The sequence below is a fragment of the Tiliqua scincoides genome, chromosome 14 (genome assembly GCF_035046505.1).
Source record: "Tiliqua scincoides isolate rTilSci1 chromosome 14, rTilSci1.hap2, whole genome shotgun sequence".
Taxonomy (NCBI): Eukaryota; Metazoa; Chordata; class Lepidosauria; order Squamata; family Scincidae; genus Tiliqua; species Tiliqua scincoides.
Genome location: NC_089834.1, coordinates 12,472,596 through 12,487,821, shown reverse-complemented (window position 1 = coordinate 12,487,821; position 15,226 = coordinate 12,472,596). Strand labels below are relative to the sequence as shown.

General features: G+C 56.0%; 1 protein-coding gene and 2 pseudogenes across 1 annotated transcript in view; 1 reads left to right on the top strand and 2 right to left on the bottom strand.

The window, feature by feature from the left end:
* The window catches only part of FAM222A (family with sequence similarity 222 member A), a 63,636-nt gene that overhangs the window by 33,799 nt on the left and 14,611 nt on the right, over positions 1–15,226 (top strand). Inside the window, exon 2 of the mRNA XM_066609798.1 lies at positions 5,511–5,638. Coding sequence (XP_066465895.1) covers positions 5,557–5,638 — 82 coding nt within the window. The 5' untranslated portion in view covers positions 5,511–5,556. The remainder of the gene's footprint in view (positions 1–5,510; positions 5,639–15,226) is intronic.
* LOC136634559 (5S ribosomal RNA) lies at positions 1,523–1,642 on the bottom strand (annotated as a pseudogene).
* Positions 1,887–2,008, bottom strand: LOC136634609 (5S ribosomal RNA; annotated as a pseudogene).

The following is a 15,226-nucleotide window of genomic DNA, read 5'->3' as shown; positions in this document are numbered from 1 at the left end:
ATCCTCAGGAGACTTGGCTCCCAAGTCCTTGGGCAGACATGCCAAGCGAGGCCTGCCTCTCCTTGCAAGCAAGGCCCAGAAGACCGGTGTCCGTGCAGGAGTGGAGGCCTTCTCGCAGGCTTGTGGTGCTGAAAGATGAGTTGCATTGGTCTGTTCCCTGACTGCCGGGTCTTGCACTGGGCCGTGCACTGGCCTTGGGTGTTGCCCACTGCCAGGTCAGAGAGCAGTGGCTTTCCTCAGTGTGTTGTGCAAAGCTGCTGCCCCCTTGGCCTCAGCTGTCTCCCTGGACAGTGGTCTGTGTGCAGCCACGTGCTTCGGTCTCCAGTGCAACTCTGCCAGGCTGTTTCCAGTTGGAAAGGCCCATGGCTGGGAAGCAGGGTGGAGCTGACCCCTCTGCTTGGGGTGGTGCTCGCTTGGAGGCGGAAGAGCCCCCTCCCTGCTGCCCCGTGGTGGCTTTTCCCTGTTCAACATGGGGGGGGGGCACGAGGTTGAACATCAGCAGGCCTGTCTTTGGGAGAGAAGGCGGCTTGGCTGGGAGTGAACAGTCCGCGTGTGTCCACACTCATTTATCAACTGGGAGAGGAGGGTGAGCAATTTCCGCCCCTGTCTGTCCGTGGCGTTCAGGGGGAAGGACGTTTGGCTAAATCGCGCTGACACAACCATTAACCAGTTCACTACAGTCGCAGGCGAGCAGCCGACTTTATTAGCAGTGATGGGAAGGAGTCCCTGGGGGCAGGTGCGAAAAATCCTCTCGCAGCTGAAGCCAGAGCAGGAGGGGGAACTTTTTCCTCTCCCGTGTGCTTCCGGGCAGGGGGCGGGCCACTGTCTGCTCTTTGAGGGCACTCCATTTTGTTTGCATGCCAACCAGAAAGCCCCCCCCCCCTGTGGTGCGGCATTGCTCTTCATAGCCCTCCTGTCTTCCATCAGGACCAGCTGGGAGCATTCATTTTGACCCAGCCAGCCTTTCAGTGGAGGACTGTCTCTGGCTGGGCTGTCCCTGGTTTCTTTCCATTTCAGATTAGCCTTTTGTGTAAATGGAACTTAGTCAGTGATATGTTTACATCATGCAGCTGCATCCCAAGGTAGTATTTCCCCCGCCCCAGTTATCTTTACAGCAGCCCTGAGACTGAGGGTGAGCTGCTCTCCCAAGGTCATGGTGGAGTAGGTGTTTGGTCCCAGGTCTTCTCCAGGCTGTGTCCGACATGCTAACCACTGCACCACGCTGTCTCTCTGCTTTGTCCTGTCCTGTTTCTCCACCCAGAGCTTCATTTGCTCACATTCATTCTGACATTCTTGTTCTTCCTGTTCCACTGCCAATGACATTTGGATCGTAAGCTCTGTGAGGCAGAGACCTCCCTCCTTTTGGCAAAAATGACTCTGGAAAGTGACAGTATGTTGATGGCCATGTAGAAGTAATCTACTCTCTAGTTGTCCTGCTTGCTGTTTTGAAATAGGTTTTCTTGCAAGTTCAAAAGTAATGTTGGTTGGTTGGCAACCTTCAGTCTCGAAAGGCTATGGCATAAGCCTACAGCACCCGGTATTCCCAGGCGGTCTCCCATCCAAGTACTAACCAGGCCTGACCCTGCTTAGCTTCCAAGATCTGATGAGATCAGGCATGTGCAGGGTAACAGTCGCTGCTAATAGCACATGGAGATTGGGTAGGGGGATAGGGATGTTTGAGAATCACTTGTTTAGAAATATTTATTTCTGTTGCTTCTACTTATTTGTTTCTGTTTGTTGATACCTGCCCCCCCCCCCAGCTTGGTTGGCAACCTTCAGTCTCGAAAGACTGTGGTATAAGCCTACAGCACCCGGTATTCCCAGGCGGTCTCCCATCCAAGTACTAACCAGGCCTGACCCTGCTTAGCTTCCGAGATCATGGTATAAGCCTACAGCGCCCGGTATTCCCAGGTGGTCTCCCATCCAAGTACTAACCAGGCCTGACCTTGCTTAGCTTCCGAGATCAGACGAGATCGGGCACGTGTAGGGTAACAGTCTAAATGTTGGTGGGTGTTGATTTGGTGAGGTGTCGGGTGTCCTGGGTCCCTGGCTTCCCTGCTGCGGTGACACTCGCCAGCTCAGTTGCCCAAAACCCTTGGGGCAGGGAGCTGATGTTTGGCAAACCTTTGGGGTCTTTGTTGGAGAGGAGGTGTTGATGAAGTGCTTTTGACAGCCAAGGCTGAGGCTGCAACTGACCCCCCCCCCTGCATAGGGAGAGCTGCCAGGTGCTGGCCCACCTGCTGAAGATCCCACCATGTTAGCCTGCCTTTAGTCTCACTCTTCGTAATGAGTGACAAACCAGTCTGTGGGGGTGTGTGCAGACTTCTGAATCGTGACTTCTGAATCGTGGAGTCTCACCTGTGGCTGGGCGTGTTCGGAGTGGACTGTAGCTTTGGTACTCCATTTGGTACTCCTAGAGGCCCGTTTCCTTCCTGCCATCTCATCATGTCCACAACTGTGAATTTGGGTGCGGTGACAGCCCTGTGGCTTGTCCCCCTTTCCACACACACGCGCACACTCTGCAGCCCCTGAGTTTTCCAGGATGTCCTTCTGCTCCAGCCCTCTGTAAACGGCTGTTTCTGTTCACGCGTGGCCCAGTTTTGCCCTCTCTCTGGACCACTTGCCCTCTTGTTCTCAAGGAGTGGGGTTTCTCCAGCGTGGCCGCCACAAGGCAGCAGGCACATTGTTGGAGAGGGATGGGCTGCAGGGGGTGCACTGGTGGTGCTGTGCCAGGAGCTGGAGACCTCTGGCATGTTGCTCTGGGGGTGAGGCTGCCTGCTCCCCTTGGCAGGGTCAGAATGGCTGGCTGTCAGGGGAGGTGACCGTGATTGGGTGGAAGAAGGTGGTGGAGTGGCTGCAGGTCCTGCAACTGCTCTCTGGGCATGCTCCCTTGTCCTGTGCCTTTTCCCATGTCTCTCTGACTTTCGCACCCACTTATTAGTTCCAAAAAGGTAGGCAGGGTAAGTGCTTTGAAAGCAGTGGGGTAGGGCCAGGAGGGCAGAAATCATTTGCATCTTTCTGCAGCTCTCTCTGCTGCAACATTTGATGTTCCGGAATTGAGACATAGAGCTTTGCACCTGCCCTGTGAGTGGGCAAGGAACCCTGGAGCACTGGGAATCGGGGCTGGGAAGGTTGGAATCGTTGCGCACTGTTCCACTGCAGGGCATAGTTTCTGCCTGGGGCATGATACTGTTGCACCCAGTCGCAATAGCTGCACCAGATAGCCCTGTTGGGGTTGTATAACTCCATGCTGCGAGGGGGGGGGGGGTACTGCATTTTTTAATGTACTGGGTGGCAGGCAGAGGTTGGAGTGCCCTGTTGACTGCCAGCCTTGAGCTCCGATTGCTTGGCCTTCAATGCCCCTGAGCATCCTTGGCAGGTGTGGAGGCAGAGCCCAAGAGGAGTCCTTGGCTTCTGGTCTGCTCCTTTAAGCAGGTGCAGCTTCTGCAGTGCAAGACCCACCTGAGCAGAGATTGGGAGCCATTTCCAGGTCACATCCAGACCCTTTGCGTAGCAGGTTTTTACAACAGCCACGCGTCGCCTGCTTGTCGCATGAATATATGAATCGAAAATCTAGAAACAATTGATCTACGATGTCAGAATTGCTCCACCTGAAGCATGTGGGGGGGCGGGGAGTGTGTGTCTGAGCATAGGCAGACTAGCAGTGCCCCTTTTTCCCTCCCCTTTCCCTGGGCAGTCTTGTCTTTCCCCAGCAGTAGAGCTCTGTGTGATGTGATCAATACCCGTCCTGACCAGCAGCCAACAGTGGATTTCATCACAGGAGCAAAGCAGCAGGGATGGCTCTGACCGGAAGGCCGCAGTCTGGTTCTCGCACCTTCCTAGTCAACCTTTTCCTCCCTGCCTGGTTGTGATGGCGAGACTGTTCCGGAAGTCACTCAAGGCAGGGGAGAGTACAGAGTCTTATGCGGTACACTGCGGTTCCCAAAGGATCAAGCTGTGCTGTAGCTTCAGAGGAGCGATTGGAGACTTTGGCCTCCTGGCTTTTGTTGTTGAGATTTTACATAAGAACATAAGAACAGCCCCACTGGATCAGGCCACAGGCCCATCTAGTCCAGCTTCCTGTATCCCACAGCGGCCCACCAAATGCCCCAGGGAGCACACCAGATACCAAGAGACCTGCAAGGCTTCCTGGGAATTGTAGTTAAGAACATAAGAACAGCCCCACTGGATCAGGCCACAGGCCCACCTAGTCCAGCTTCCTGTCTCTCACAGCGGCCCACCAAATGCCCCAGGGAGCACACCAGATAACAAGAAACCTCATCCTGGTGCCCTCCCTTGCACCTGGCATTCTGACATAGCCCATGTGGTTTTTCTGCCACCTTCCCTCTGGCCAAAGCAGGTGTCTGTGCTGGGCTGGGATATTGGCCACTGCCTTGCCCTTCTTGCGGAGGGCTGCTTCTTGTCCACCTGTTCTGTTTGTGAAGACCTGGACGGAATCGGAATCCTTGGTCAGATGTGGCTGATGAAACCGTGCCATGTGGGGAGGGCTCTCAGGTCAGGGCGGATCCAGGAGTCTTGTGTCACTGCCCCAACAGATGCCTTCTCCTGTGGGGACCTGCCTGTGCCTTAGCATCTCCGTTGGAGAAGCTGCCCCCTGACTGAGTCGCCGACTGGCATCAGTTCTCCAGAGCTTCAGGAGGAGAGAACTCTTTCCCACCAATGCTTAGAGATGCTGCCAGGGATGGAACGTGGAAGCTTCTGCACCCGAAGCAGAGGCCGTCACAGAGGGTGCTGCCCCCAGAGGTGCTGGAGTAGGGCCTTCCCAGGGGTGGTGCTTTGATGGCCAAATGCGGTCAGTGGCCAGCTGGCACTGCTGTCCCTTTGGTGCCGGCTGAAGTCTTAGTTCCCCGGGGCTTTTGAGGGGCAATTCCATTTCTTCTGTTTTCTTGCCCGGCCAACGATGCTCTTGATTCGGTTTCTAGCTCTTGCCTTTGCTGCTGCTGCGAATTTTTAAATCCGTTTTGCTGTCAAGTGACTGGCTACAAAGTTGCTGAGCTGGAGAGCTTCGTTAATAACTGCCTTGGCCGAAAGGCAACCTAGAAGTCTTCTAAAAGGCAGAGAGGAAACAGTCATTGTTGTGTCGCGGATTTATTGTCTGTTCCCCCCCCCCCAGAAGTGCTGCTAAGAACCATAGCAGGATAAGTGTCTTTGGTGCGGCTTCCAGCGTGCCCTGGGCTGTGGCTGCCAGCAGTCTGCCAGGCACCAAGAGGAAGGAGCTGAATGCCGCAAGCTGGGGAGGAGGGATCTGAGTTGGCCAAGGGCACGTTGTCCATTCTGGTGTTGGTGGGGGGCGGCCACAGGTGCCCCAGTCACAAGAAGAGCTCCACATCCCATGCCCTCTTCTGTGAGTCTCCCGCAGTCCTGCCTGGGCTGTGCCTCTCCAAGCCCAGTGGGAGCAGGTGCCGTGTGGCTCCTGCCTGTGCTGTTGGACGGCGGCCCTGCTGTGTTCCGTGACTGACGCTCCTTCTCTCTTTGGGGTCTCCGTGCAGCACGTTCCGGAGTGACGCCTCCTGGGCCCTCCCGACGACGCCAGTCATGTTGGCCTGCCTGCAGAGGACGCAGAACCCCCCGAGCCAGCACCTGCCCTGCCCAAAGCAAGCCCCGGAGCCGCGCAAGCGTGAGTACTTCCGGTTGCCTCCCTGCTGCGCTGACCCGATCCGCGGTCGCATTCGCGCAAACGGGACTGGGTGGTGGCGGGCTCTGTGGTTTTACTTGGGGTGATTCTGCAGGTGGTCTCTGTCTGAAGGCCGGGCAGAGGTGTGGGAAGGATGGCGACGTGCCATTGCACTGCTTGATGCGCAGGTGAGCCCTCAGGCCTCGAGCAGGTGGCTGCCCAGCGTCCTAGCCGTGAGTTTGTCTCCCGTGGCTGGAGAGGTGGTGAAGGCTTGGCGCTGAGAGGCTTTGGCAGTGTGCTTTGCGACCCTCTAGCAGGGCCCAAGGGACTGAGAGGTTCATGTGGGCAAGAGTGTTGGGGGATTCGGCTCTGATGTACAGCACGAGGAGGGTTCTGACCTGAAGGGCCCACATTTCCTCCTCCTGTCCAGCTGGCCTGTTTTGCTCAGGAGATCTCTTTGGTTTTAGCTCAGAGTTGGAAAGAACAACCAGAAGGGAAGCTGCAGGTGGGACGGATGGAAGAGAAGCAGAAAGAGGTGCATTTTACGTCAGGCTTGCTGGGGCTGGAAAGTGCCAAACCAAATGAGTGCCTGGCCCGCTGCGTCATGGTGCCAGGGCCCCGCTCGGCTGTCTCCAAGGCATGGTCAGCCCTGTTCCCCCAATTCCTCTCCCCCTTCTCCCTCTTTTGAATGCTTCCTCGGGCCCCTGTAATCACGTCTCCTGCTTTTGGCTCCGGCTCTGCGGTGCCTGATGAGGTGGCCTTTCAGATAAGCCGCAAATGAGTCACATTAGAATAGGCCCCGAAAGGTCACTCCGCCGCGGCACCTGTTCCGCGTACCGGCTTTGTCTCGCAGCCCAAAGCGATGATTAAATGTATATTTAATGAGCCCGGCTGGGCGGGCGGCACTGACCTCCCTGGCTGGCGAAAAAGCTTCACGAGTTATGAATGTGTGTGTGCGCAAACAGGAGGGGGGGGCTTTGGCCACCCCATCCCCTTTCCCCTTCCTGTTGTGTGTGACCTCCTCCCAACCTGGTTTTCAGGCCTTTGAAATGTTCCAGGAGACTAAGGACTAATCATGGCTTGTTAAGGTCACCTTGCAAAGGGGTTGGGGAAGATTGAGCCGCTGTAGCATAGTGGACTTCACCGGGCTGTGAATGGGACTTCCTTGGTGCAAATCTCAGCTCCGCTGTAAATTCAGTTGGTGGCCGTAGGTAGGCCGCTCCTTCTCAGCCTGTCTTCCTCATCTACAATCTGTTGTTGTTGGCAACCTTCAGTCTGGAAAGACTATGGTATCGCGCTCTGAAAGGTGGTTCTGGAACAGCGTCTAGTGTGGCTGAAAAGGCCAATCCGGGAGCGACAATCCCTTTCACACTGGGAGCAAGTGCAGTCTGTCCCTGGTCTGTCTCCCTGGCTATGGGCCTTCCTTCTTTGCCTCTTAGCCTTAGACTGTTGGCCAAGTGTCTCTTCAAACTGGGAAAGGCCATGCTGCACAGCCTGCCTCCAAGCGGGCCGCTCAGAGGCCAGGGTTTCCCACCTGTTGAGGTCCACTCCTAAGGCCTTCAGATCCCTCTTGCAGATGTCCTTGTAGCGCAGCTGTGGTCTACCTGTAGGGCGCTCTCAAGACTGAAGGTTGCCAACACACCTCAGCAATTGTCTTTATGGGTCCCCGTCCTTGTCCTCTGGTGTTGGTCCTCTCGTGTGAAATGAGTGTGGTTCATGGGGTGGTGGCTTTGACAGCCTGGCCTGCCACCCCGGCAAGCCCGTGTTCTAACTGCCTGTGCAGCTGATTACTTTTTGTATTAATTTTGCAGCAAAGCTGAGCCTGCAAATAGCTGCCCTCCTGCCTGTGCTGGGAAGGGCATGAGATGCTGACACATCTCCGGTCCCTTTCCTCCCCTCCCCCTCATCCTCCTGCCCCCAAATTTGTTTTCTGCCCTCAGGCACGCCCCACCCTCTCCTGCACATTTTGGGTTATTACAGTTCTCCCTTTGGGCCCTTGGCTGCTTGTGGCAGCCTGAGCTCTGTGGCCTGGAGCTACCTGTTGCTCACACTGGAAAGAGCTTCACAGATGAAAGCAGGGTCCACGCATTTCAGCTGGCCATTGACTGTGCCTCTCCCCCGAGCAGGAGAGTGGTGGGGTCTTCCTGCCAGGATCCCCCAGATCATCGTCTCTCTTGCATGGGTATCGCCCCAGTTTTGCTCCCCCCCCCAGTAAATCAGCCTGACGTCTTCTCCCCTGTTCTTTTTCTGTGCAGCATCTTACGAATGTTGGATTCCCCCCCCCCCACGCACACACACCTGCTGCTCCTTCTCCCCATTGAAAGATAATGTCATCCTGTCTCTTCTCCTCTTTCTCTCCCCTCCACCCTTTGATGGTGTCTGATCCCCGGGCTCCATGATTCTTTGCTTTCAGGCTGCTCCAGGGGATGAGAGACAGAGCTGCTCCTGGCCCCAGTGAACGGGGAGTGTGGGTGGAAAGGGGACCAGGAAATGATGATAGCACATTAACTCTGATAAGACTTTTCAGAAATCTCCTTGCAAGGCCCCATCCGCCACACAATGTCCTTTTGTGTTCCCCTGAAAGGGTTTCGGCAGCTTATCTGCGGAGGCTTTTCAGCTCTTGTCTGAAATGCTGGAGCTGCAGGTTCAACGCTCCTTTTGAGGTCTCTTTTGTTGTTGCCGCTCCCGCTGATTGGGGAGTCCGCAGTCCAACTCTGAGAGCCTGCGGCGGGTCCAGATGTCCCAAAGCGTGTGTGTGAAACGCTCCATTTTCCAGGCTGGGGAACACCCTCTGCATTCTTCCACAGCGCGCATAGATGTTCCTAGAGAAGGCCTCCTGTGGAGCACAACCGTACTGTGATTTAGGGTGTTTAGATCTGAAAATTTAGCTGAGCCTATGCCCATTCTCTAGTGTCTCCCTGCGGGCAGGATGCAGTAAATCCCATTGTGGGGCAAACATCCTGCCATCTTCTCACCTCCAGCAGGGTGCAAACACAGCACTATCCGCTCCGCCCACCAGTGTGTAGACAAAGCACTTTATGCTCCTGTGACTTTGGAAGAGGGCAAACTCTCTCTCTACCTACCCCCCCCCCAATGATGCAGGCAAGAAGCCATCGGAGAGTGTCTGCAAGCAAAAAAAATGCTGTTCTAGTGCAGTTGGCCTGCTTGGGGAGTGGGCTTCTCCCCCAGTTCTTTTGCGATTGGTCTGTGGTTGATGGTGGACGCACCAGCTGAGAGAGCATTAAAGACGCAGCCTGCTGGACAGCAGAAGGCTGTTTGAACGTGGCAGACTTATCCCCTCCTTCTGGCATGTGGTGGGGGGGAGTAACTGGCTTCCCCCCCCCCGCTTGAGTGCCTGTTGAAGGTATGAAGTGCACCTGAGAGTCACCCGATAGTCCAGCCCTGCCACCCTCGACCTGAGAGCAGGCTTAGCGGCCCAGGAGTTGCCAAGATGCCGCCCTCTTCTCCTGGTCCCCTGGAGGTGGTGCTCTGTCTATCCCCATCTCCAGATCCTCCTCAAAAGCCCTTTGGCCCGTGTCAGAGGCACAGTGGGCATCTCTGGGGCTTTCCAGTGAGTGGCACCCACTTGAACAGGCGGAGATGGACTTGGTCCCACCTAGCTGCAGCTGCCTTTTGGATAGCACTGGGTCAGGAGAGAGGCCTTGGCCTGTGCGTGTTGCTTTGTCCGCCCGCCCCATTGCTTTGGAAAAAGAGGAGCAAACTGAAACAGCTTCTAGCCTGAAAAATGACATCTGACCGGGGTCCCCTCCTGAGCCTGAAAGAGCTCCGCTGTTCCCATATCAGGCCACCCAGTAATGGGTGGATTACAATGAACCCTGAACCCCGGGCAGCCTTCCTGGTGCTTCCTGTCTGCACAAGCCGGCAGGCAGCTTTTGTGTGTGGTGCTGTGGGTGAGTCATGGGGGGCTTGTGGGGCAGAGGAGCGCCGCTTCCAGAGGGCTTTCCAGGAACCGCCACTGCTGCCGGCGGGGTAGTGGTGGCGCCCTGTGTTCTTTCCCTGCTGCAGCTCTTGTGGAAATTCTCTCTGGTGAGTGATAAAACAGCTTTAATTGCATCTGGCATTTTAAAAAAGAAAAGAAACAAGAAATCTGCACTTAATGGCTCCTCGTTACACACTCCTGCTAATTCCGACAGCTTTTCGTCAAAGTGGCTGCAGTGAAGCTCTTTCCTTGTTTGTGCTTCCATAAAATATCACCTTAATTTCCACACAAGCTGGGGAGATGGATTTGCTCGTTTTAAGCTTCCAAAAAGGGTTTTTTGGGGGGACGGACGACTCGACTCTTTTGCTGGGGGGTCAGTTTCTATTCAGCTGCATCCATGCCCAAGTTATCTTGTGTATGGAATGCACACGTTCCACTAGGAGCATCTCCTGCTACCCGAATTGACACCCTGCCCTAGCTGGGATGCTGGCTGGCATGGAATTGGGCACCCGGTAGAAGAACTTCTTGGTGCAACAGGACTTTGCTTATACCTCCAGGTCTGGTTGGACCCCATTTGTGGAGCTTGCAAGGACTCTCATCTCCAGGTTTCATTGGCCAGTTACCGGACCGTCTAAAATTGTGGCTTCTCTCTGTTTGTGGCACTGTTCAGTAACTGGGGAACGGGTGGGGAATGTGTCGATTATGGCAGGCTGGTGGGGCAGAAGGGGATTCAAGAGACAGCATTCAGCTGCAGCAAGTCTCTGTTTGGGTTCACTGAAGGGGGTCTGGGCTCCCCACAGCGGTGCACCCATTTTGTGCACAGGAAGCTGCCCCGTCTACACCAGTGAATTTCAACCTTTTTTCCATCTCGCAGCACACCAATTAGGCACTAAAATTGTAAAGGTGCACCATCTGTTTTCTGACAGTTGCGAAGGCACGCCATGCTGCTGAGAGGAGGCTCGCGCCCCACAGTAGCCCTTCCCCAAAGTCCCACAGGAGACCTGTGGACCATCCACAACACACCTGTTGAAAATCACTGGGCTGCCTGACTGGCCACAGCTGTCCGGGGTTTGAGGCAGAGGAGAACTTGCCCAGCCCTGCCTGGAAATGCTGCCAGGATTTGAACCCAGAACCTTCTGCGTGCATTACAGGGCTCTGCCGCAGAGTCCTGAAGTGGCCTCCTGGCCCTGCTCCCGGGAAAGACGTGGGCAGCCATCCCTGCAGGCAAAGCGCTCGCAAAAGCAAACAGGCTTGGAATGTTTACGGGGCTGTTCAGCGGGTTGCCTGCCCTCATTTGCTTCCCTCGCTTACAGGCTCATATTCTCAGCTATAAAACGTTTTGCTGTCCTTGCCCTCCCTTTGCCCCAGCGTCCTCGCTCTCCCTGGCCCTCGTCCCCAGGGTGGGAGCCAACTTGCTGGGGCTCAACGGGGACCTGACCTCCGGAGTGTGTCGCCTGCCTTGGACACGCTCAGCACCTGGGGGTGGCTTGTCTTGGGCCAAAAGGGGCCTGGGGCTGTGCAGTCCAGGGGGGCATCTCAGGTGCAAGGGGGGTCCCTTTCTTGGCCCACAGAGAATCCCGGGTTCCATCCCTCACCGCTTTCCCGGGTGGGGCTAGGAAGCCACGCAGAGCCGCTTGGCGATCTGGGCCTGGATGGACCATGGGTCCAACTCCCCGCGACTGCCTGGCGAGGTGGGCCAGCACTTTTGCTTGTCATAAGGGAGCTTCCTGTGTTCGTGATGCTGATGCAGTCGCTGGCTGTCTCGTGTCCCGGAGCTTCCCCTTGGTGTGCTCATGAACCATCCCTGGCGACTGGCGTTTCCCTTCTCCTCGCAAGCAAGCAAGAGCAGCCTCTGGTTGCAGCTTGGCGAACACCCCACTCGGACGTGCTTCCCCGCACAGCTGCAGCCACACCATGGCTGTGTGCGAGGGAGGGAGTTGAGCCGGGATGTGCCGCGGCCGTGCTTGACCAGCGGGGGCTGTCGGTGTGAGAAGCGCCTTCCTGCCTGCCTCCCTCCCAGTGAATCAAATATTAATCGGCAGTCATTCAAGAAGGATGTTGCTTAAATGACAGAACAGAGAGGCCGGGAAGCGCCTCAGGCGAGCTGCGGGGCCCTTCGCCTTCGTTTAGCCGCCATCCTCCGTGCAGCAATCCTGGCGTTCTGACAGCTGCTGACCCCTTGTCTCTCTGCCACAGCATCTCATGCTGGTGACAGAGCCCCTTTTGTGTTGCGGCTGTGACGGTCAGGGGGGGTGGGGCCTGTGGCGGTCTGGGGGGTTGGGCTCTTTTTGCAGCTCTCCCTCGGATATGTGGCTTTTCCAATCCTCTGCAGCACTGTGGCGGAGGGCTAGCTGGCCTCCTCTTGGGGTCCGGCCCTCTGCCTCTCTCCAAAGCAGGCCCATGGCAGAGGTCGAGGTTTAACTGAGTGGGTCCTCTCCCTGTACTGCAGGAATAACGTAGCCCACTTTGAAGGGCTGTTGTGAGGCTGAGTGGACTGAAGTGTCCTCTTTCCGGATCTTGCTGAATTATGGAGGGTGACACCCCCCTTCTGAGGGCTGGGGGTGGGCTTGGACACTCATAACGCTTTGGCCGATTCTGGCATGATCATCCATTCTGAGACAGAAGCCTCCTCGGCGTGCTGGCCCTGGCAGCGGACAGCCCCTCCAGGGTCTCTGGTGGGAGGTTGAGGCTGCGGCACTTTGCTTGTGGGAGTGGACTTGTTGGATCTGTGCAAAGCTTCAGATCTAGTCCCCCATCCTCGTTCCCCTCAGGTAGCCATCCAAGTGCCTCCAGGAAGCCCATAAGCTGAAGCCCACAGAAACGCATATCCAGAGGTAGACTGGCTCTAAAGCTGGAGGTTCAATGTTGCTGTCGTGAATAACTGCCCTTCTGAGCCCGTTTTCTCTTGGGAGACTCTCTCTGGCCATTGCCACTTCCTGTGGTAGAGAATCCCCGGTGTCGGCTCTGTGGTGCCGCGGCGGTGGAGAAAAGGCTCCTTCCCGTCCCCTCCTCTCTCCTCAGTGACATGTGTGTTTTTGCTGACTCCCGGTGGAGCTGCTTGTATCGGCGACAGCTCTGTGCCCGGCACCGACTCCTCGGGAGGAGACAAATGCGAGGTGACGTGCACGGCTGTCTCGAGGGCGATCTGCAGTGACGCCTGGACTCCCGATAATGAGCAGTTTGCCCTGGGGTGAGCGGATCCAGCCGCCGCCTCCAAAAAGCCTCTCGCGCCGTCGGCCGCCCTGGAGAAGAGAGAGCTGCTGACATGTTGGCGGCATGCGAGGCAGACGTGTTAATGGAGGAGCCTCCCGGGACGACCGAGTCCCCCTTCCTTCCGTTCCGTGTGCCTTGTTGTTCTTTGAGGGGCGGCGCCTTCTCTGGGCACATCAGGGTGGTGATGGTGCAGGCAGAAGCGATCGCTGGAGACCTGCACAGGCTTGGAGAGGCCGTCCTTTCATTTTCTTAAGAGGACGCTGTGCAGAAAGTCCGGCTGCGCATTTCAGAAATGCCGTTCAGAGCAGTGAGGACCCTGCTTTCTGAAGGTTCTGTTGTAACCTCCACGGGGTGAGGTCTGTCCTCCCACTTTCTGGAATGTGTCATGCATGGTGATGGTGCGATAATGATGGTTATTGTAAACATGATTCCTATGGATGAATGTTTAACAATTGGATGCAAATATATCCATGGGTGAAACACACATGACAAGGCTTCCCGAAGTGGGGTGCAAGCCTTGGAGACTTGCGACTGGCATTGTTCGCAGAAGACCAGCGGGTACAGGGCCAGCTTTGTCTGTAATGCCCTGGCTCTTTTCTCTCTCCCCCCCCCGGCACTGGGATCTAGCAGTGCAGACACCTGGGTGAGCTGTGTGGCTGCAGTGGCGGGGCCTTTGGTTCCGCTACCGATCAGGACGTGATAGTCACTAGGCAATCATCGCTGTCTGGCCGCTTAGATCAGTGCAGGGGAGAGCGGTCCGGTCTGGTCTGGGGCTGGTCTTGCTAGTGCCCACTCCTGCTGCTTAGGTGCCCAAATGGGCTCCCCCCCCCCATGCTGCCTTACAGCATCCTTCCCTGCATGCACTCACACTCCTCTGTACCCGCTCTGCCTGCAAATTAACGTCTCTGCCGAGGCAGCCTCTTGTGCTGGGAGAGTGAGTGGCAGCCAGTCCTGGGTCTCAGGCCCTGCCAGTGCAGTTGCAGTTTCCTGCAGGCTGGAGGTTTTCCTTGTGCTTCCATAATACTAGAACTGGGAGGTGGGGAGGGGTTGCTCAGGGATTGCCCTGAGACTCCAGGCAGACCAAGGCAGGGCTGCATTCAGATTGCAGAATCAGTGCGAGGCATTCTCTGTCCATAGTGGTGTCAACGGACTTGGGGGGGGGCACAGACACTTCAGAGGTGGAAGGAGCTCTGTGGAGGGCTGTTTGCCATGCTGCCTCTGTGGAACATCCACAGCAAGTGGCAGTACACCACTTGCCAGGGCTGTTGCCTTCAGGCTCTGCCAGTGCCAGATCCTGCAAGACTTCTCTTGCCTTCTTGGCACCTCTGAGCTGGCATCACTGGCCAGGCCAAGGCTGGCTTAACTAGAACTTCATTTCACTGCTGCTCAGATATGAAGCCTGCAAAATTGTGAGTGATGAGACTGTTTCTGAAAGTATGCAGAGTGCACCGCTGAGCTCTCCCAAAGCCTGCCCATTATTTGCTCTCCAAGCACCGCTGATGTCCTCCTTTGGATCCACCGTGTTCTGGTTTGCCTGGGTTAAGGGTTAGCAACGAGGGGACCTGAGGCCAGATCCAGCTTCGTCCCAGGTGTCTTGCCTGCCTTTGCCAGGCTTGGGTGGGAAGTGCTGACCCAGTTTTCCTGACCTTCCTGGTTCAGCTAAAACTCTGGAGCTGCAGGAGAGACATTTCCACTTGGGTTGCTTTTATTCCTCTTGTGTGTTTGTTTTCACGCCTTTCTCCTCTTCCCTTGTAACCAAAAGCTGCTCCTGTTTGCAAACAAAGGAGGCTTGGAAGTAATCGGGATGAAGCCAGGTAGTGCGGAGCCTCACGTGCTTTCCCTCCTGCAGCAGCATCCGCAGCGCAAAGATTAAGAGCAGAGATTATGTTTTCAATTTGTGCGTATGGAAATAAGATCTGCCCTGTCTTATCAGGAGAGGCACAGTGAAATTGTCTTGGGAGGGCGGTGGCAGGCGGAGTCTGCCGCGTGGTTGAAGCAGGGCTCCAATCCGTCTGGCCACGTCTACCAGCTTGCATGTGGTGAGTCCAGCCAGGCCAGTCTTCTCTGGGACCCCATCCCTGTGGCTGAGAATCAGGTGCCTCGCAGGGTGGCAGAAATGTCATGCTCTTCCTTAACCACTAGCGGCAGGCGGTAGAATGTGTTTGGCTTGGAGGCAGAGTCTCAAGTGTGCTGAGTCTAGAACAAGGCTAAGGAACCTATGCAGTGTGATAATGTCCTTTAATCTAGGTGCTGGCAAAATTGGGAGAGTTTGTGGTTGCCTCCCATCCACCCACTCATTGGGCGCATTCCCAAATAGGGCAGTATCTCTCCTATTTGGCACGGTGCAAACAAAGCGTTATCTTTTTCCATAGGCCCAGACGGTTGCAAACAAAGCTTTATCCTCAGTTAACCTGGCAGGGCGCACTTCCACCAGCTCT